Raw genomic sequence first — 22,720 nt, forward strand, 5'->3', positions numbered from 1 at the left:
ATTTCGCTAGCAACCCAGCGACCCGCTCACAACCAACAACAGTGACGAATATCTGAATCAGTTTCTCGGTTCTGGGTCTCGCCTAGGTCGACTCAGCCCTAAACGAGTAACTGCTGTGGTGTGTAAATATCAGCACTGGGGAGAAAAAGGTGACCGGGCGTGGTGTTGGTCACCCACCCCCCTTTTTGTGCCGTGGCGTCCTGAATTGGGTGCTCGCTAACAGCACTAGGCCCCAACTGTCGGTTCAGGCTATACGGGGGATATTTGGTCTTTGTCTTCATATATTGACTCGATACTCATGCATCCTCCTGTGTATAAATATATGTGTACATATATATGTACACCGCATATGAATAATTACGCACGAGCACAGAAACCCCCCATAAAGTCACCCCCCCCCCCTCCTTGCGCTTGCGCTCCGTCTAGCCGCGAGCCCCCTCCCTCCCACGTTCATCCTCTGGAGCCATTCCCACCTGATGAAGTCATGGAAAGAGACCCGGGCCACGGCCAGAGGCAGCCAGCCGTCTCTGGTGCCGAGAGCACCCCTCTCGAACACCCCCCCCCCCCCCCGGACGTGAGAGAGCATCGCTCTCAATCACCCAGCGGTTGCCCGAGAGCGGCGCGAAGGGCGCTCTCTCATTGTTTCCTACGGCGGGCGCGCACGGTAACCAAACCTTGCGCTGCAATCAAAACAAATTCAATCATCGCGGCCAGAAGCGCGAGTGGGCGGGCGGGCGGGCGGGCGGGCTAGCACTCTACTCGGCGCTCCGTACGCGTGAGCCGCTGTTGGCCTCGGCCATAGCAATGTGGAATTTACACGGCTGACTCGAGCAGCAAGACACTCCGGGAGGGAGGGGGTGAGAGATCCGAGCCGCCCCGGCGATCGGAGCCCGGTCCAGTTGGTGAGAGAGACATCGGCACGCGCCCGGCAGAAGTCGACAAAAAACATCAGATTGAGGGTCGGGTTGGCCCTTCGTCCGTCCAGGGTGGATTTAAGGCAAGTGCCACTTTTGTCGGATGGTCAAGTGTCCTATGAATAGGGACTATTTAAAATGTTTCCTGGTAAGGACCACTGAGCTATGTAGCTCTTTTTCAGAGGCGACCTGGCTATCACAAATAATCGCTCACCGAAGTGGCTTGTCGCGTGGAAATTCATAACAGCCAATTTACTCTAAACGCACGTTGATTCTAAATGTGGAGGACCCGGAGAAAAATCCACACGACCACGGGGAGAGAGACATGCAAACTCCAAATATACAGCAGGCGTCAGGGTCGGGATCGGACCCACGAACTCCTACACACCAGGCGATGTGGTGAGGACAACCCCCCCCCCCCCCACATAGCTTCACCTTCGCCATAAGAATGTGGAATTTCGACCAGCTCAAGTGCGGAAACATGACCGCTTCGACCTTGCTCATGTTGAGCGGGCAAACGGAACTCGCCGCAGGGCGTTTGGCTTGCGCTGCGCACGGACGAACGAGAATCCTGGCCACAGGATCGGAAGGAGTCGCAAAGAATGGCGACCGCCTCGTTAATCACGACAGATGTCAACCAGCGGGGTGGCGACTTAGCGTTGCGATTCTAGGCGGTGCAAAGGGCTTCGCTGTGATTTATAAAGTTGGCCAGCTCTTCTATTAGCCCTTTGAACTTTTGGGCCGTTGAGGCCACGATCCGTGACCTTCACCGAAGTCCTCTTCCAGCGGCCTCTCTGCTTGTCTCTGTCCGTCGCTGCGTCTCTCAACTGAGACCGAGAAAGCTTGCTCAACTCCGTGGATAATAACGCATCGTGTTCGCTCTGCGCACATCTTCGATAAATACCTCTTTATTCACAAAAGTCGGCCAAAGTGATTTTCCTATCATGTCCGAGGGTCATTCACTGAAAGGTTGCCTGAGTCGACCTAGAGCAGGCCCGGACCAGTTCAGATAATCGTCAGTGGTGTTGATGTTGGCCCTGAGCGATAATCGCAGCACGCTAACCACTGTGCCTCCGCTGGCCAAACCAAACAAGGACAGCAAAAAAACTCGTCTAGCTTTTCACGGACTGTTGGGGCAAGCTCTGTTAGCGAGAACATATTAAAGGCTAACTAATACCCGACTATCCCTTTCACAGGCACACACACACACACCCACGGAACACAGATGTTTCAACTGATACATTTGTACTGAGAGGTTCCCGAGCGCTCGCCACTGGACAGAGAGTGTTCCATTCCCGCTGCATTCGCCAGGGACACAGTCTGCTCTGAGGTGGATGTTAGTTAAAGGCCCTCTGTGGTCTTGCGCCACCGTGTCACCTGTGGTCGATATATGGCAAATTAACAGAAATGTCAGAATGCTTTCAAGCGCTAGGTTGCATTTTATAACGTCGGCCGTAACCTTGATGAGGTTGCGTTGAAATTACGTGCCAACGCACGTAGGCTCTCTTGACTTTTGCTCTATAGTTACAGATGAACATATTATTTGTTGATTTTAGCCATAATTGACACCGACACAAATGATATAATTTCTGTGCGTGATATCACAGGGGCAGATAATTTGCAATTTGGCTGACAGGGCCCTTTCTCTTCCTCGTTTAAACGTGGAGACAGCGATTATTTGAACGGCGATGAGAGAGAGAGAGAGCGGGGGGGGGGAGCTGTGTTTGTTTATAAAACACTTTAATTTGGACACGTCGGGAGAAAAGGGCTTGAAAAAATATTATTTAGGACTGCAGAATTCAAAAAAATATTATTTGGACAAGCCATCTACGATCATCCGGTTTTCTAATCTGTGTAATTTTATTTGTGGCATTAATTTGCCGCTGATTAAAGCGGTTTTTTTTTGTTTTGAGATCGTTCAACGTAAGTTATACGTGCAATCATGATCCTCATCATCATTAGCAGTGGCAGCATCGCGACCGTCATCGCCGTGTAACTACTGCAGCTAGAGCTGTGGTTCTCGTGGACGATGGGCAGGTCCTTGGTCACATGAATGTGGAGTATCCAACTCTCGCTCAGGACGATTCATCAGATAGGAGGCGGCAGAATAAAACAGCAGATGCAGACGCAACGGTTATCATGTGATCGAGGTAAGACTTGGGAGTCCATGGGCCAAATCAGAAATCGGCAACGCCTAAGGGCGTAAAAACATTAACAATACGGATTTATTTATCGGGCAAGTAAGAGTGCATTACTCGATAACCCACTCATTTCAAGCGTACATACACGTACTCACTCGCGTATACATCATTGGTGACCAGACGGAGACCATCAACTCACTCTGTTTGAACACGCGGATCAATCAGGGAAGGCTAAAACATGGATTCAAACCTTGGGATTTGTAGGAAGTGGCTCAGTGCCCAATGAAGACCCCCACAAGGCTCCTAAGAGTGCAGTATATAATTCCTGGCAGTGTTGTGGCAGATAATTCGACTCTAAAGTAGAAGGCCCTGAGTTCACATCATGCCATTCATAATAAAGGTGTTTGGGTTAGATCGCGTTATTTATAAATGTGGCATAACCCTCCAACACCTGACACGGCCAATCAGCACGTTGACAAATGACAAAATAGTTCACTACTTTAGCCCACCGGTGTGTTGAAGAGTGAATCCACAACATTTACAGTTTTTCACTCTTCAACACACCGGTGGGCTAAAGCAGTGAACTATTTTGTCTTTTGTCAACGTGACACTTTTTTGCTGATTGGCCGTGTCCGGTGGTGGAGGCTTACGACACATTTATAAATAACGCGATCTAACCCAAAAACCTGTATTTTGAATAATATTGATCGCGAAAGCCTACGTGTTAAACTCACATCATCCCACTCAGGATTTCATCCAATGCCACCATCTTGCTGTGGATGATGAAAATAAGTTTGCGTGAGAAAATCCAATGGGGTTGCTTGTCCAATGGAATCGCCTGTCCCTGCCACAGGAATGTGGAATTGCGCGCTGTCGGTTTCAAGAGACGAGCACTGGGCCGCACACTTTGACATTGCGTTTGAATCGCGTCGGGTGTGTGGCTGAGCAGGATCACCCTGGGCGGACGACGCGTGACCCAGCGTGACTTTTTGTCAAAATACAAAACAAGAGGTAACCTCGGAATTGACGTTCAAACAGCACTTAATGACAACGCGGGTGGAAAATAAAATGTCCCAAGCAAAAAAATCCCGCCCGACCGGACTTTACACAATTACTCATGTTAAGAAAAAAAAAGTAACTGTCTCTGTGATGGAAATATGATACCCATCATGAATGTTATTTTGTTTGAAAGGCGAAATGTCAAAATCTGACAAGTGGTCACATTTCACAAATTGTACCCCCTTTTTAGTGATATATATAATTATATATTTGTATATCCTCCATGTTACCCAGGAAAGAGCCAATTGGCATGGCAAAGTGTGGTGGGATGTTAACTACCTCGCCTGCTATGCAGGAAGTTGTGAGTTCGATCCCTACCCTGATTCCCATATATTTGGAGTTTACATGTCTCTCTCCCCATGGTCGCGTGGATTCTCTCCGGGTCCCAGTTTTTCCATTCACATTTAAGAAACATGCATTTAGAGTATTGAGATATCATTTTTGATAGGCAAGTCGCTACTAAAAATAGCTACATAGCTTAATAGGCCTTACCGGGAAAATAGTTTATATAGCTTTTTTTACATTTCTTCCAAGATGTCTGGCCAGAGTGGAAGAGTAGGCCAAAAACATCCCCAAGCAGGGCTCTCGAGAGCCCTCTCTCTCCAAGAGGCCCTTCCAACAGCGGTGATGTGAGCGGGTAAATTGCAGGGCTACAACTGTTCACTTGGGTCCCCCATTGGAAGACCTGGAGGGGAAAAGGAGCGTCCCAAATCCCTTCCAAGTCGATGTGAAAAGTGAAAAATGTCTCCCTGTTCCAATAGGCTTTGGGTGGTGCTCAGTTCTGGTGGCAGCAGCGAAGCCATGGGTGAGAATTCCACGTTCCTGCGTCGGAGGTCCGGGTCTCTGTATTGAGCGGTCGCTTTTGACTCGGGGCAAAATGGGACACATTTTACTGACCATTGAGGGATAGTGATGGTGATGCTGCGCTAGGTTGATGGGCTAAGCAACCTAGCGAAACATTGCTGAAGGGCCACCTGAGCGTGATTCCCGGCTGTGGTTAGATCGGCATCTGGTGATATCTGAATTGATGCTGGACCCCCAATCACCAACCTACTTTGATGTATGGTGAAACAAACAAACCCCGTTAGCAACACGATGTGGGGAAGCCTTCATCCAAATGTGGACTCACAAAGGCCTGGACAATATTTTATTTTATGTGAGAGCAACTAAACTCAGCGCACTTTAAAATCTAGATTTAAAATCTGGATTGAAAACTAATTTCTTTAGAACTGCTTTTCGCGTTCAGTCTTTTTGTCCTTCCCTCCGCACCTCCGATTAGTACAGTTGGCTACGCACGGTGCGAAAGAAGTTCAACATACATAAATATAACTTGGTTATAACTAAAAGGTAACGGTGCAGCCCTGCAATTGCTTGCTCATGGCACCGCTGGAGGTAGGGTCTCTACTCAAGCTGATCGTATGTATGTGTGCGTGCAGGTTGAACTTCGTTCGCACCGTACATAACCAACGATAATCCCATCACTGTGCGTTCCGCTAACCCCATCTCCGAGTGTCTAGGTGTGCCGATTGCAATCACCTTTGTCATGTCCATGACAGCCGGCTGGAAATGAGAATGATCACAGCAAAAGAAGTTTCCAATGTCTGGCTCGAAGGCGAAAGGACACATTCACAATTTACCAAGACATTATTTGTTTCATGAAAGCTGCGAGAGAAAGTAACTTCAAAGACAAACCAAATCACGCGGCACGGATCGGGGGGGGGGGGACACATTTTCTTTTTGAAGATAAAAAAAAATTGTACTCGTGTCGCTCAACTCACGGTCGCGATGATTTAGAGGGAAAAGCCACTCTCGAGATGTAACCTAAATGTTTACATGTCACTGGTAACAATAATGACCATTCCTATCGCGCTGTAATATGGCAAGCCACCACAAGGCTGCTGGACAAACAGCGCTGTCCTACCAGACAGTCTCGTCCCTTCACCTGATGAAGGCCGCTTGTGTTGTGGCCGAAACGTCGTGAGAATTTTATTGCGTTATTTTATTTTATCAATTTATTATTTTATTCTCATTCTACGTGGTGACTTTACCGAAAGAACCAAAGAAGAAAAAAAACAACAAAACGTTCAACATTCTTCATTAGCGAACAAATCAGCTGCTGCTGCATCGGAAGTGGTGCGCAATAGCAATCATAGCCATGAAGAACGGACCATCGCCCCGGAACGTTGCCTGATAAATATTTATAATTTTAAGGACACACGTTGTGTTCCTGACGAACGTGTTTGAATTGTTGTTGCTGTTTATATCCGTTAGTCGCGCGTCCATTGCCTTTTGAAAGCAGTCACCGTTCGCCAATCAAAGCGCCTGTGAGCTGATTGGGTCTCAGCCAATGCAAGCCGTCTCAGCTGACTGCCCGCAGAGGTGAGTTCTGGAGTACGCTGCTCTTTGAAGGCGCATCACCGATCGGCAGCTCAGAGCCGGAGGTGAACTCAAAAAATGGCACAGTCTCACGGCAGGAACCTCGTCCATTCGTCAAAGACGACCGAGCCGCCCTTTATACGAACTCGAGCAACAACACAGATGAATTAATCAACCGAACACAATAGCAACGAGCACAAGGACACACTTAACTCGAGAGAGACTGCCACTTGTAAAGAAAGATTCAGATAAATACTGCAATGCATATGTGGTCATTATTCGGGCCCATATTTAATTTTTCACTTTAATTGTTTTTCTTTCTCTTCCTCCCGCGATTATTAAAAAATATGTGACCAATTTCTTCTTCAGAGTGAAGTAAACGAAATCCGTGTGTCAAATTGGCAGATGCCTCCTCCTTCAAGAGCGATCGGGGAGTGCCAAATTCCGTAGCCCGCTATCTGCTTTTTTCTTCTTCAACTTCAGGGAGGCTACCCTCAAAGCGTCGCAGCATTTGCTAACAATAAAAAGCCGACGACAAAATAATTAAATCTCGCTTTCAAGAGGCCTCGTTACGTAACGCGTCCACGTGTGGAGCGTTTTCTGAAAAGTGTTCCGTGATCAAGGTTCGAATGCGACTGAGATTGTGTTTACCCCGCATCAATCTTACGCATGTTTCTGCACAAATAATGGCACCGCACTTTTAAGCTATTAGTTAAAGACCCTGTGGTGTCATGCACTGATTAATGTAAAATTAGCCTACTTACAGATTGTGTGGAAAAAGTGCATCTGTGTGTGTATGCGTGCATGTCTCTGTGTGTCAATGTGTGTACGTGCATCTTTGTGTGCGTGTGTTTGTGTGTCACCTTCATAGGTGCTCGCTAACAGCACTTGCCCCAAGAGTCCGTTAAGGGGATTTTTGTCTTCGTGTCACTGTGAGGAGCGGTGGTGCAGTTGTTAGCGCTACAAACCCAGTTACCCTACCTCGTTCGATTCCCAGCCACTGCTAGCATCGTTGGAAAATATGTGAACAGGTCCTGAGCCTCCCCGATAGGTTAACTTAGCCTAAATGGATTCAATGGTGTGCCGTGGTGTATAACCATGAGCACGAGGAGATAGCAACGGTGGCCGGGCATGGTGCTGGCTAACCCTCATGTGACAATGTCGGACTTAATGTGCTCTCTAAGAGCACTAGTCCCAACAGTCTAGCCGAAGTGAATGTGTCTCTCTGTTCAAACAGCATGGACGGCCCCACCTATCGTCATCGGTTGTCCACAGCCAATAGTGGAAATTCCACATTACTATGCTGGAAACAAGCCTGATCTGTGTCTAATACAACATCCTACTGATATTTTGATAATGCATTTTTAGCAGGTAAGGTCTACTAAGCTACATAGTAGCTCGTTTTCAGAAGTGGCCTGGCCACAAATGATAGCTCAACGAAGTGAATTGCATTACATTTTGGCATAATTGATTTTACACACGCGATGCAATGCCGGGTATGATGCAGCAAACGATGTTAATCAATGCTGTGGTATGTATGTATGTTGAACTTATTTCGCACCGTACGTAGCCAACCGTGCTAATCGGAGGTGCAGCTGATGATGACGACGACGAAAATGACAATGACATGTTCCATTGAACCCTAATCACTGATAAAAAAAAAAATTACATTTATTTAAATGCATGGCTGAAAATGTACATTATGCAACGTTCAGTCCCAAACGTGGATAGGCTATTTAAGCAATGCTAAGCTTTTTAGGAAAGCGTTCTGACATTTAACATAAAACTTTCCCCAACTTGTGTTCGCTGAGCAAAATGGGGTTGGGTTTTTTTTCTCTCTCTGCCGTGTGCGCCTGTGGACTTTCTCTCTGGCCGATGTTTATCTGAAAAGCCAGACTCCCCACAATAAATATTCTGTCTCATTCAGCGCAACTACAACTGAAGAATTTGAGTACGTAAACATACACACACACTCACACAATGTAATAAGCAACGACACAGATCTCCCGCGTAGCCTTAAACAGACCGTCGGGGCAATTGCTGTTCAGGAGTCGCAGCTATAAAGGACGGCAAAGCATAAGGGGGCTGGTGGGCCAATACCCACGCCCGGCCGCCTTTGTCTCCCCAGTGCTGATATTTTCACACCGCACCAGGGTACTCGCTTGAGGCTGAGCTGACCTAGTAGAGGCCCACAACCGATTCAAATGTTCGCCCCGCGTAATTGGTCGTGAGAGGAAATGGAACTCGGTTCATACCGAGATATGCCGACCAGGACACGACGATACAAAACATTACACAAACAAAGACGACTATCTCCAAGACTGCGGTCGAGTACTGTTAGTGAGCACCTATTAACCTCAGCTTGGGCGGGACCACCCCAAGGCCATTTTTGGCACCCCAGGGCCGATGCTGCATCCCGCATCATCTACGAATTTCAAACAACCGAGAGGACCGGAACATGTTTAATAATTAGTATAACCACATTACCAAACATTATGTCAAAATTATCAACATTATCACCATCACCACGACTAAAAATCAACATCACTACCACCACCACCACCACAAGTGTCACTGTCACCATACCACCATCGTCATCTCAACCTTCACGATCCACACAACTAGAAGCATCACTGCCTCCGCCTAAGCGCTCCAGCAGTGTGCGACTGTGGTAATCCAGAACAGACCGTGCAACGTGTAACGGACGCAATGCCCCGATCTATAATCACGAAGGAGACATCACAGCGATCACGCTTCGCTGATCCTGACGCGGGTAGTCTGGGCTTGAACACGTGAATGTGAAATTGTAGTTTTTGCTATGCACCTACGTCGGTCAATCCGCCAGAAGAAGAAGACAGACTGCATCCACCACTGTAATCACCACCATCACCAATTAGCACCACTTCCACTAGGACCACAACTGCCACTACCCCACGCGCCACCAACACCACCAACACCACCACCGATAGCGGGCCGCTGCACGCCTCTGAGCCGGTGCCGTGGAGGCGAGGGGTTGGTGGATTACACACAGATGTTGTGAAATTCCCTTCTCGTGGGTGCCGAGGAGGTGCCACACCCTGGCTCGCCAGGAGAAGAGAGTACATCAGAATTTGGACTGATGTCTTTAAATCTGTCCCTTCTGTGTGGGGTACAGCGTTGCCCGCCGGCACGTGTGGCCGTTTTGTGGTGGCTCCGAATTCCTCCCACACGTACGCGCTCATTAATTTCCTGATAACACCTTAATATATAGAGAGGGCCGCAGAGCTTGGGCACGAATTTAGCACCGGCTCACTGCCTGGCTGTTGCCTTCCCACTTGTCTGTGGTTCCACCTCCTGCCTCTGAGTTATCCCCTCTCTTCGAGAGCGAGCGAATTCTGTGACATTATTATAACTGTGACCACCATCACCACCATCACCACCACCATAACCTCCACCATAGCCATCAGTATCACACTCGCCCGAACCCTAGGGGGAGGCCCAGGACCGGCTCAGATAATCGTCACCGGTGATGGCCGTAAGAATTCAAACCGGTCGCTGGGTCGTAGCGTGCAAAGCGCTCACCGCTATGTTACTCGCTATACAACTCGCCTATACAACTCGCCTGAACCCCAAAATTCTGAGTCGCGGATCGTACGCCCGAGTTTCCTCCTGCGGGGTGATCATCGGCGGTGGCTGTGGTCATGGCCACGTGGGGGAGGTTACTGCTAGGTCCGGGCGCTGCACCCGGGGGCTGGCGGAGATGGGGACGTCGCTCGATGTGGCGCGACGTGGCCGCCAGCGATGTCATAACAAGCGGGGCCATCTGGATACAATCTGACAGCGTGACAAAGCATGTGTTCCCACTTTGGGTGGTGGCGGTTATGGTGGTGGCGGTGATGGTGGTGTTGATGATGATGTCGGTTGGTCGTGGCGAAAGAGATAGTTGTGGTAATGATTTCGTCGTTTCTTGTGTTGCTGGTAATGCCATTGGCTGTGGTAATTTTGGTGGCTGTTTTGGTAACGGTGGTGCTGGTAGTTGTGGGCGGTGGTGGTGCTTGCAGTAATGAGGATGATGATGCTGTTGGTGGTGGTGGTGATGATTGTGGAATTGTTGTTGTTTGTGGTGTTGGTGACGGTGGTAATCGAAGTATGGGGAGCGGTAGTGTAGAGGTTGGCACGTTGCGCGTCTAATCCAAAGACTTGAGTGACGATTATCCAGGGCTTCCTCTAGGTCGACTCAGCCTCAAATGAGTATCTGGTGCGATGTGTAAAAATTGCCACGAGGGAGACAAAGGCGGCCGGGCGTGATTTGGGTCACCCACCCCATCGTGAGGCGTGCCGGCCTTCAAAGGTTCTCACGAACTACACTTGCCCTAACAGTCTGTGAAGGCTACACGGGAGATTTTTGTCTTTGGCAATAGCTGCGATGGAGGCCGTGGTAGTGATTATGTTGGTATTGGAGGTGGTGGAGACAGTGGTGATGATGTTAGTGGTGGTGACAGCAGCGATGTTAGCGCTGATGGTGATGGCAGTGTTGGTGGTGGTGATTTGACGCGTTGATTGAGTGGTTTTGGTGGTGGGTGGAAAGGGCTAAACAAGATTAATATATTTTTTTTTTCAGACAATCTCGAGCATTAATAGAGGAATGTGTTTTACCTCTGGACAGGGCAAGGAAAAGTGGCCCTTGTATATGAATTACTGGCGACACGACTACACGGACTTTGAACTCTGTTTTAATAAATACATCGTAAAGATTTGATAGACTTAACGAGCGCAAGCCAAACCCGACGGAGTTATAATTTAAAGTAACAAAATGTTACAAGTCAAAGCGTTGACCTGTTCACACAAGCACCGATTCCATGAACCAGGGGTGGAAATTCCACATTGTTATGAGAGGACCCAGTCTGGCCATAGGGACGACCACTAATAACACAGTAATGATCTTTTGCGTGTGAAAGTCTCAAGTGAGACCCCCAACACTAACTTGCGGATGGCCACCGACATATAAAACTGGAGAAGCTGAAGAAAGCCCGCATAGAGAGGGGAACACGACTCAAAACCAACCATACAGAAGTCGCTCGCTGTGCTATCATTTTCTAGAAACCTCGCAGCCTCATGGGTTCACAGTCGAACAGATCCATCCCCTCCCTGTTCTGATCATCAACTCAGGGTCCTAACTCCCAACATTAATGGACACGTTTTATTCCCGGCACTGCACTGTGAAATCACTCCGGGCCCAACTGCCAGAAGGCAACACTTGCCATGTAGATGATGGAATGGGAAAATTATGTCCTAGCGGTGAACGCAGTGAGCCAAATTGCACAGAGACGACAGTTTGATTCCTGTTACAGAAACCCGAGAATTCCTACAGGGAATTCCCAAAGTGCCCCATCTGTTGGAAAGTGGACGTTAAAAAGAACCCGCAACAACATAATTACAATCGTCATCGTCACTTCTCATTGCGAGGTGTGCGCTGGTGTCACGCAAAGACAAATATCCCCCGTGTAGCCTTAAGAGACTGTTGGGGCAAGTGCTGTTAGCGAGATGCCCCTATGATGGCCGGAATGGCACACGATGGGGTGGGTGGCCAGCACCACCCCCGGCAGCCTTTGTCTCCCCAGTGGCGATGTTTATGCACCGCACCAGGTACTCATTTGAGGCTGAGTCGACCTAGGGGAGGCACAGGACCTGTTCAAATATTCGTCACCGATGTTGGCCGTCAGTGTGAATCGAACCTGGATCGCCGGGTTCGTAGCGCAGCGTAGCGCCAACAGCTGCGCCAGCGCCCCCCGCTGTTCTGGTGTCATAGCCGCAGTCACACCAACGGGCATCGCAACCCGAACCAGTCACCTCGCAGTCGGCAGGTTGTGAGTTCAATACCAGGCAGGGAGGATTTACTCAGCTCATTATCCTTATCATCATCATCCCTCTGGGGTGCATCAAATGAGTTCCGCTTTGTGGGACTTAAATTGAGGCTGTCCCATGGGGGTGGGGGAACCTGCTTCCTGCCATGAGAATGTGGAATTTCCACCGCTGGGTCGGCTCCAGCTGCAGACTATAGTGTCACTTGAGCAGCGCTCACGTGGCGGTGTTTTGTGCAGGGCTAACGTGGCGGTGATCACCGTTGTGCAGGGCTGACGTGACGGTGTTTATAGTTGTGCAGGGCTAACGTGGCGTGTTCACCGTTGTGCAGGGTTAACGTGGCGGTGATCACCGTTGTGCAGGGCTAACGTGGCGGTGATCACCGTTGTGCAGGGCTAACGTGGCGGTGATCACCGTTGTGCAGGGCTAACGTGACGGTGATCACCGTTGTGCAGGGCTAACGTGGCGGTGTTCACCGTTGTGCAGGGCTAACGTGGCGGTGTTCACCGTTGTGCAGGGCTAACGTGGCGGTGATCACCGTTGTGCAGGGCTAACGTGACGGTGATCACCGTTGTGCAGGGCTAACGTGACGGTGATCACCGTTGTGCAGGGCTAACGTGGCGGTGATCACCGTTGTGCAGGGCTAACGTGGCGGTGATCACCGTTGTGCAGGGCTAACGTGACGGTGATCACCGTTGTGCAGGGCTAACGTGGCGGTGTTCACCGTTGTGCAGGGCTAACGTGGCGGTGTTCACCGTTGTGCAGGGCTAACGTGGCGGTGATCACCGTTGTGCAGGGCTAACGTGGCGGTGTTCACCGTTGTGCAGGGCTAACGTGACGGTGTTCACCGTTGTGCAGGGCTAACGTGGCGGTGTTCAGTTTTCGTCGACTCCGTTGCACAAATGTTCCCAGGTGAGGCCCACTGAGCTGTGTAGCTCTTTATCAGAAGCGACCTGGCCACAAATGACATCTCAGCGAAGTGGCGTATCACGTGGTAATGTATAGCAGTCAAATACTCTAAACGCGTGTTTCTAAATGTGGAGGGAAAAACCGGAGGACCCGGAAAAAAAATTCCACACGACCACGGGGAGAGGAACATGCAAACTCCAAATATACACACCTCAGGGTCCGGATCAAACCCACAATCTCATGGAAATATAAGACGAGGTAGTTAACATTTCGCCACCGAGGCAAGATGTTCAGTGTCGGAGACATTTGACTGAAATCTCTGAGATTTTGGGTTCCAGTTACACACTCGCCCGCCCAAGCATCACTCACCCGCAACAACATCATCAACCACTCGCCACTAAGTGGCTGTGATGTCACAACGACGCCCGTGCCAGGCTAGATGCACGTTGAGGCCACGTAAAGTGTCGGAACGCCCGCTGGCAGGAGGTCACGGGGCAGACCCAGCAGGTGCCACGGGTCGACTGACCGAGCAGCCAAATACTCTAAATGCGTGATGTTGATTCTAAACGTGGAGGCAAAAACCGGAGGACCCGGAGAAAAATCCACGCGTCCACGGGGAGAGAGAGAGACACCGCAAACTCCAAATATACAGCAGCAGCAGGCACCGTCAGTAATCTTTGGTTCTTTCGCCCCCTCCCTTCCCCCCCCCCCACCCTCCCCCTCTCTGACTTATTTAACTGCCCTAACTCTGGCATCTCTCCCACTTCAGTAAAGAAAAAAATTCTTGCTGTGGTTGTCACACCTGATGATGAGTGCTTGTGTTGCAATCGAAACGTCGTCATTTCATTTATTTTATTTTTTTTCACCTACGTGACTTTACCGAAAGAACCAAAGAAAATGGATCCTTGCAGTCACGAAAACTTCAAATCTAGAAAGGCACCGTCAGGGTCACGGACTGGTGCACCTGATAATATCACGGTGGTGGGGCGGGGCAGACGGTATTTGCGCATCCTTCAAAGCAACGTTTAATAGCTGAGAGTGTCTGACTCGACGTCTTGCCACTTTCGTCGACGATACGAACGACAGTGACTCAATGATTAAATCCACAGACTGAGACCCATAGACTGCAAATAATGTAAAATAATACCGGCGAATGTCGCACCGCTCGCTGATGTCTATGCTTCTCACGTGCCGAACATTTTAATTCTCGGCGAATTCTCAAAGGCCAAAATCGAACCGCACACTTGCCCCCATTTTTTTCAGTTAAAAAAACCTCCTCCGTATCCCCTCGCCGTCGCGAACTCTGAACGTTCGCGAGACGTCGGGGTTGTCGCTACGAGTCTCTCTCTATTTTCGTTGGGAGATGCGGCAGCGGCAGGGTTTACGTTACGAATGCTGATGATGGAAAAAAATGTGTTTAACAAACGAACGCAAAAAAATGTTGACAAATGTCCAAAAGGACTGGGATATAACCCAAACCAGACCTCCCAGCTTCTTATAATGAACACGAGAGGGTTACTTTTTTTCTTTACAAAATGAAGACATATGAATTTATGGATACATACCGTACAATGCAAAAGTTACATGCATATAAACATGAACGCATTCCATTTACGTTATGTACGGATTGGGAAAGTGCGATTAGCGAGCTCACATTAAGTCCAGCATGGCACATGGCAAGGCGGGAATGGCCACAACTACAACATGCCCAGCCGCCTTTGTCTCCCCAGAGCCGATGTTGATTCTAATCTAAATGCCAATGTCGGAGTCTGCTGCTGGCCACGACGAGAGGGCTTCAGCAAAGAGAGAGATAAATTTCGTGTCCTTCTGCTGCTCCTCCTCCTTTGTTGAAGGAATGCAGACCCACAGTGATTTACTATGGATCCATATTGTGTGTTACATGGCCACAATCAGCGACATGCTCAGCTGACTCGCATTTGGCCCAAACCAAGTCTCGTAGACTGATTGGCTGCTGATGATGATGAGCATCAGAACTGGGAGTCGAACACAGACTTCAGAGTGTGTGTGGACGCACACACAACAACACAACAGCCGCCGTTCGCCACCAAGTGACGGTGACGTCACCGCAGCGCTTGTGCCAGGCTAGGTACACTTTGAGGCCGCGTGAAGTGTGTGAGGCTCCCTGACAGGAGTTCACGGGACAGACAACAAGGACAAACATATCCTGAGAGCACAGCACGTGAGTTTGCGTGCTCGATAACAGACGTATCTCTCGTGGGTGCAGTAAATTATTGAATAACGATGCAATATAGTTCATTAACCTGACATTGTGATGTGGAATTTACACCGGTGATCTATGGCTGAGCAATTCCCTGAACTGATAAGAGCAGTCAGGACACTTTGAGATTTTAACTTCCTCGCCTGTTATGCAAGGAGGTCGTGGGTTCGATCCCGACCCTGACGCCCGCTGGTGTCTATTTGGAGTTTGCGTGTCTCTCACTCGCCTTGTCACGGTTTTTCCCTCACACATTTAGAATCAACGTGCATTTAGAGTATTTGACTGCCTTAAATGTCCACGTGCTAAGTCACTTCGTTGAGCTAACATTTGTGGCCAGGTCGCTTTTTATTAAGAGCTACGCAGCTCAGTGGGCCTTACCTGGAAAAATAAAAATAAACGTTTCGTTTATTATGCACAGATCATTACACAGCGGTGACATCTCAAGAGCCGAAATAAGCCAAATTTAAATGCCAAACTGAATTAAAAAAAATGCTGCAGTCATTGGTGAGCAGGTTAATACCATCAACCCGCTACAATAGATTAAGTTAATGCCAAGAAGAATACTCTATAACTCGCAGTGTTTAATATTAATTATAACAATGTACAATCCGTCGCCGAAATAAAGGCCTCCCCACGCTCTGTGAGCGGTCGCGGGGGTTGTTTGGCCATACTTCACCACGCTGCTTTGTGCAGGTTGGCGAAGCGGGGATGTGAGGGAGGGGCGGCATCGGATCCGATGCCACTCGCAGTGCTCTTGTCGCAGATTTAACCCCACGTGCTCATGTAGAACCATAACGGGATTCACACTATCCGTCCAGATGGGTCTGTAACACTCATCCCGCAGTCAAATGGTCGTAAGTTCAGATCCCAGTCTGGGTGGACTCTCCATAGCCATTATCGTCCATTCAAGGTCATAATGAGAACCACGATGTGATGATAAGTCTGGACACACTGGTCCCCTCCATAGGAATGTGGAATTTACACCACAGGGTTCAGGGCCACAAATGGAAAATGGGTGCGGCTCCCCGTCCTCACGTGACGAGGGAGAAACGTTAACCGTGGCGCGCGGTGGTTACGTGTTACACTCTTACGGGAAAACTGCATCCACGCTGAATTTGAAATGTTATTCTCCTTCAAGTCGCCATTCTGCTGCTTTACGTAAAAGTGCCCCAGGGGGCAGTGCTCATCTCCACTGGTGGCCCTGAACCAGCGGAGGAAATTCCACATTCCCAGTGCGGGGTTCAGTCTCTCCATGAAATAAACCCCGTTGGCTTTCCGCACAGCGGTACCCAATTTTATTTACTTAAGAAATAATGGGCTGTTGGCTAAGATACACTGACACGTAATGGTTTATTCTTGGAAATTGATTATCTTGACGATGATGATGGTGATTAAGATGTCATGGGAATCTTCAACGTCTATGTTACAACAGACGGAGGAGTACTTGGGTAATCTCGCTGCTTTTAGTGGGGATCGAACCTTCAACTCGACGAACAGCACCCTGAACAATGAGATAATCTCAGAAGCACCGGATACGTTAAATATATATATGTCCTCTGCAGTGTACAGTACAGCTACTATCCATAAGTAGCAAAAACTAATTTTATATTTTTAATTATAATTTAAACTTGTAACGCGCTACCGCTGGAAGGCAGCCCACGCGATGAGCCTGCGCTGCAAAATTTCCAAAGCTCTGTGGTCCTCTACGTATTACGATGTTATCGGCTAATTAATAACCGTTTACATGTGGGAGGAAACCGGAAAAATCGGAGAAAACCCGCGCGTGCGAGGGAGAAACACTCTATCCCCATACAGACGGAACAGGTGGAGTCCACATTTTTGCTATGCCGCCTTCTCCTGGCAAACCAGGGTATGGCTCCTCCTCGACGCTCACGGAAAGACAGTTTCACAGCATTCTGTGATCCATATTCTTTGGGTCTTTCGGTAAAGTCACGTAGATAGGTTAAAAAAACAAATAACAACAAAAAACTAGGACGTTTCGATCGCAACACAAGCGACCGTCATCAGGAAAACTTTTCTTCGTTGAACCTATCTACGTTACTTTACTGAAAGACCCAAAGAATATGAATTTCTGCAGTCAAGGAAGCTTTAAGTCAACATTCTGTGATCCGCAAACCCTTGCTGCCACCCTCACGGTGCTGGATTACAGGCCACGTGCATATCCAGCCACTAACGGGCAGCTGGAAAAAAATCTGCGACGTTACTTTAGAGCATTCTCCCAATAGCCGGTTTGTACGGAACCTAATGTTCGAGTCCTGGTAAGGGGCATTTGATAATTTCTATGGTGAGTCACTGAAGCATGTCCCCTTCCTAGAGGAGGTTTAGAACACCAAGATGCCTTCACTATCGCTTGCAAGGATAGAACACCAGACTCAACACGGTACACAAAACACCCAAGGTGACTTCGAGTTCAAATCCTTTGTTGGTTTTCCACTCAGCCCAGCATCATGGTCATTCCTGTCAAGGGTGGCTAAAATAGATAGCACCACTTTGTCAACTGTGACCCTGCTATGGATTGGGCCGGTTTTTAGCCGCGGAAATGTGGAACGTATATTCCACTACTGGCCTCATCGCTGGCCAATGCGATTCGAGTGCCACGCCAAGTGCCGCTACGAGCGGGAAGACTCGCTGAGCTATTATAACAATGAAAGTGGCAAGCCTGCTTTGTAATCGAGATCGCGAATCGCATTGCGCACGCACCAATCAACAACAACAAGCAGGCATCTTCATCGGTTCTTTCGGTAAAGTCACGTAGAATGAGAATAAAATAATAAATTGATAAAATAAAATAACACAATAATATTCTCACGACGTTTCGGCCACAACACAAGCGGCCTTTATCAGTTGAAGGGACGAGACTGTCTGGTAGGACAGCGCTGGAGTGAAAGAGCCACGTTCAGATCGCGGCCTTTAAGCTGTGTGAGAGGAACAAAGCGCCCTCAACTTTAGCACTGCTAGTCTCGTCCTTTCACCTGATGAAGGCCGCTTGTGTTGTGGCCGAAACGTCGTGAGAATATTATTGTGCTATTTTATTTTATCAATTTATTATTTTATTCTCATTCTACGTGGTGACTTTACCGAAAGAACCAAAGAAGATGAATCATTGCAGTCACGAAAGCTTTAAATCGAAATTTAACAAGCAGGCAATTGTTTGCAGCCAACCGCGAGCGTGCGGGAGTGTCGGTGCGTTAATTACGCGCAGAGGTCGTGTGGTGGGGGGTTAGCGCACTGCGTCAATAAGCCTGCGGCCGGAGTTCGATGCACGCTCACGCCCTACAAACGGTGCGCGAATATTTGAACCGGTATCCGTGCCTCCCCTAGGTCGACTCAGCCTTAGATTAGCCGCTGGTGTGGTGCGTAAACATCAGCGCTGGGGGAGAGAAAGGCGGTCGGGCGTGGCGCTGGCCACCCACCCCATCGTGGACCGTGCCGGCCTTCACAGGTGCTCGCTAGCAGCACTTGCCCCAACGATCTGTGAAAGGCTACACGGGAGATCTTTGTCTTTGTTGGTGTGCTAATGCCTCACGCCGCACTGCAATCCATGCCACCCAATAGCCACCGTCGCCAGCATGGACCACCACCTGAGCCTGGCATGGGCCTCCCCTAGATCGACTCTGCCTTAAACGAACACAACACCTGGCGTGTTGGCGGTGGTGTTGGTGATGGTGGTGGTGTTGGTGCTGGTGGTGATGGTGATGTTGGTGATTGTGGTGGCAGTGTTGCTGGTGATGGTGGTGGTGATGGTGGTGCAAGTGTTGCTGGTGGTGGTGATGGTGGTGTTGGTGATTGTGGTGGCAGTGTTGCTGGTGGTGATGGTGGTGGCAGTGTTGCTGGTGGTGATGGTGGCAGTGTTGGTGATTGTGGTGGCAGTGTTGCTGGTGGTGGTGGTGATGGTGGTGGTGTTGGCGATGGTGGTGGCAGTGTTGGTGATTGTGGTGGCAGTGTTGCTGGTGATGGTGGTGGTGGTGATGGTGGTGGTGGCAGTGTTGCTGGTGGTGTTGGTGATGGTGGTGGCAGTGTTGCTGGTGATGGTGGTGTTGGTGATGGTGGTGGCAGTGTTGCTGGTGATGGTGGTGTTGGTGATGGTGTTGGTAGTGGTGGTGTTGGTGATGGTGGTGGCAGTGTTGCTGGTGATGGTGGTGTTGGTGCTGGTGTTGGTAGTGGTGGTGTTGGTGATGGTGGTGGCAGTGTTGCTGGTGATGGTGGTGATGGTGCTGAGTGCGTTGGCAGGTTGGCCATATCGCCAATGCACGAGAGATCATGAGAACGCGGCTCGGTGTGCGGTGGCATTGCCATACCTCACTCCGCCCTGCCCGTGTTTGCCGCACTTGTCTCAATAGGCACTAACTAACAGTCTACTGGAGTATCATAACGGTAATTCTCTGAGATGGTGGTGTCCGTGTGCATGCGCGTGTTTGTGTGTGTGTGTATAGGTGCGCGTGTGTGTATAGGTGCGTGTGTGTGTGTGCGCGCGTTATAGGAGAGAGGTAGTGAAGTGGTTAGCGCACAGCGACCTAGGTTCGATTACTGCTCACGACCAATACTAGCGAGGATTTTCTCCTGGGCCTCACCTAGGTCGACTCAGCCTGAAAATGTGTACCTGTTACGGGAGGCAAAGGTGGCCGGGCGTGGTGCTGGCCACCCACCCCTTCGTGTGCAAATTCAGGGTGGGTGATTGCTGGCAGCACTTGCCCCAACAGCATGTTCGGGCTCTACGGGTGTGTGGGTGGGTGTGGGTGTATGGGTGCGTTAGGAACTCACCTGCACTGACGATTGCACCTCCATGAATGGAGAGAGTGAGGAGCAGTGTAAACACCCTCGAAGCACGAGGCCACCGGCTATGATCCATGCCCTCCCCCCCCGGCTCTTAGCGCCTCTCCTCTCCTTTCAAAAAAAAATGTTTGGGCTTAAACGATTGCACGCGGCCCCAGTATATTTGTAGCAACAAAAGCAAAGAAGGAGAAGTAAAAATTAAAAGAGAGATTCTTGGCACCATACGCCGCCGTCAACTTACAAAACAACCCACACACGGGCACCTTCGTGTCAATCCGTGATGGGGGGGGGGGTTGTCTCACACGTTTACAAGCCCCAGCATGTGTGGGAGAACGAGGAAAGCACCCAGAGTCACGCACGCACTCGCTCACTCTTCAGCTCTTTTCGTTCGTGCGGGTTCCAAAAGTCGAGAAATTTGACGCGTAAACTTTCGTGTTGTTTTGTTTTGAGGTGGGGTTTTTTTTTGTTGTTTTGCGTGTGTTTGTTCCCGCTAAGCCATTTGGAGAGCCCGTCTAGCCTCTAGCGCATTTCCCTTCTCTCGCCACTTCGCTCTCTCGAATGCGCCCGACCCGCCTTCGGATCTTAAAGTCGCCCCCTTTCACGGCGCCGTTATCCAAAAATCTTGGAAGCACTCCAATGGGGGCTTGCGAGTAATGGATAAGGGGCTTGGCTTCGTACTTTGTCTCCGCCCAGTTTATACGCCGGGGAGGAGCGAGATGTGAACCACTTGGGAACCCTCAACTGCTGGGTGCTACCCACGCCCAAATATCTCACGAACACCGGTACCCAGTCCCCATCGCGTGAACAAACCGACGCTCGCTCGAATTCAAAATACCCACCGCGTGTCATCGGCCGACCAAGAGAATGCTTCAGGCTCCTGCCAAAGGAATGAGGAATTGCCGCCCACTGGCTCAGGTCTGCGAGGCGAGATGGGTGCTGCCCGAATGCTCGTCCTAAGGGGGTAGAATGAGTGAATTGCATGCTCAGGAGGTACCGTCACTCGACACTTGACTTGCACACTTGGAAATGCACAAGTCTGAATCCTGGTCAGGAGTAAAATAGAGTAATCGTCATCGTGATACATAAAAAAAGAAAATAACACCAACTTGCTTGGGTAGTCAACAGTGGCTGTCCAAACAAATAGACTGGCTCCAGCATAGGAATGTGGAATTTGCACGACCCAGTGGGGATGTGGGGGATGAGTTCTGCCGCACGCCCGTTGGAGGACGAGACCCTTGACTCGGATTAGAACAGAGCCACGTGTCCCTCTGTGCGAATGCGCGCGCTCACGAGAAGGAGGGAAGCTGTGGTAACAAGGCAGCGAGCTGGCACAACGGGGAGCGGCTGGTACATCTGCCGGTCACTCCTGGTCCGTTAACCCAGACCATCTGGCTCTATCCTGTGGCTTCTTGCACAATGGCCGTCCATCACTTCATGTGGCCTTGAAGTCCACCTTGCCTGGCACAATCGTCTCTCGCGTCGAAAATTGCGGTTACCGCTGTGTAAATGGTGTATCTGCCTTTTTTTTTACGCCTGCATGTATGTTGCACTTGTTTCGCACCGTACGTAGCCAGCCGTGATGATATCGTTTTTTAAACCAAGCACTTTGATTCATAATACATTTTTGGGTCACTATTTTCTCTAGAACTGTTTTTTTTGTGTTGAGTTTGTTGTCCTTCCCTTCCCCCGCACCTCCAATTAGCACGGTTGGCTCCGTGCTAAAGAAGTTCAACATACACAGATACATACGTGTCATGCACCCTCCGCCACCCGACACAGCCAATTTTACGTATGTTAAACTTCTTTTGCACCGTACGTAACCAGCCGCGCTAATCGGAGGTGCGGGGGAGGGACGACGATTAATAAAGTCGTCACGTTACACGAACGTGTGCCGAATGTAGCACCACGCGGGAAGTTACAGGCAGCATCCTCAGGCAGTTGCAAGTGTTGTGACAATATTCTGCGGGCACAAATTTTGCCCACGTGATCTGTTCCAAAAGTGAATTACGAATCATATTGGTCGCGGAAGCCCACTTACCAAGAACGACTTCTACGTGTTGAATTTACGAGCACTTTGAAAGTCATCGTAATCAACGGGGTGTTCATCATGCTGAACAGCTATCCGCGTGGTCTTCACGAACGCCTGCCACGGGCGCTTGCTACTTGGTTGCTAAACGTTGCCTACACCTGAAGCGGAGTCTTTTTTTAAAAGCTCCGGCACAGCTGCCCTCTTTTCCAAAGAAAACAACAGGGAACGAGTCCACGAGGATTTTCAAAAGCACCAGCGTGGGATTTTCATTTTAGCGATTCGCTCATAAAAATAACAAACTGTTTTTTTTTTAAACAGGGCGCTTTTGCAGTGACTCAGAGAAATCGGACACAAAAATGACATTCTGCTTCTCTCTCTCTCTCTGCGGTTCCGCGTGCAATACTTCAAACCATTCACA

At 49.5% G+C, this 22,720-nt stretch overlaps 1 protein-coding gene across 2 annotated transcripts in view; it reads right to left on the reverse strand.

Moving 5' to 3' along the window:
- LOC116953253 (uncharacterized) overlaps nucleotides 1-20,869 on the reverse strand; it is a 305,948-nt gene extending 285,079 nt beyond the window's left edge. The window contains exon 1 of one of the 2 annotated variants that reach the window (XM_032973299.2): nucleotides 20,262-20,869. In XM_032973299.2, coding sequence (XP_032829190.2) covers nucleotides 20,262-20,349 — 88 coding nt within the window. In that variant the 5' untranslated portion in view covers nucleotides 20,350-20,869. The remainder of the gene's footprint in view (nucleotides 1-20,261) is intronic. The other variant, XM_032973298.2, reaches the window with a different exon arrangement.
- Between the last annotated feature and the right edge of the window lie 1,851 nt (nucleotides 20,870-22,720).

The sequence above is a fragment of the Petromyzon marinus genome, chromosome 50, assembly GCF_048934315.1.
Source record: "Petromyzon marinus isolate PM22_M1 ecotype Great Lakes invasive population chromosome 50, UKy_Petmar_22M1.pri1.0, whole genome shotgun sequence".
Lineage (NCBI taxonomy): Eukaryota > Metazoa > Chordata > Hyperoartia > Petromyzontiformes > Petromyzontidae > Petromyzon > Petromyzon marinus.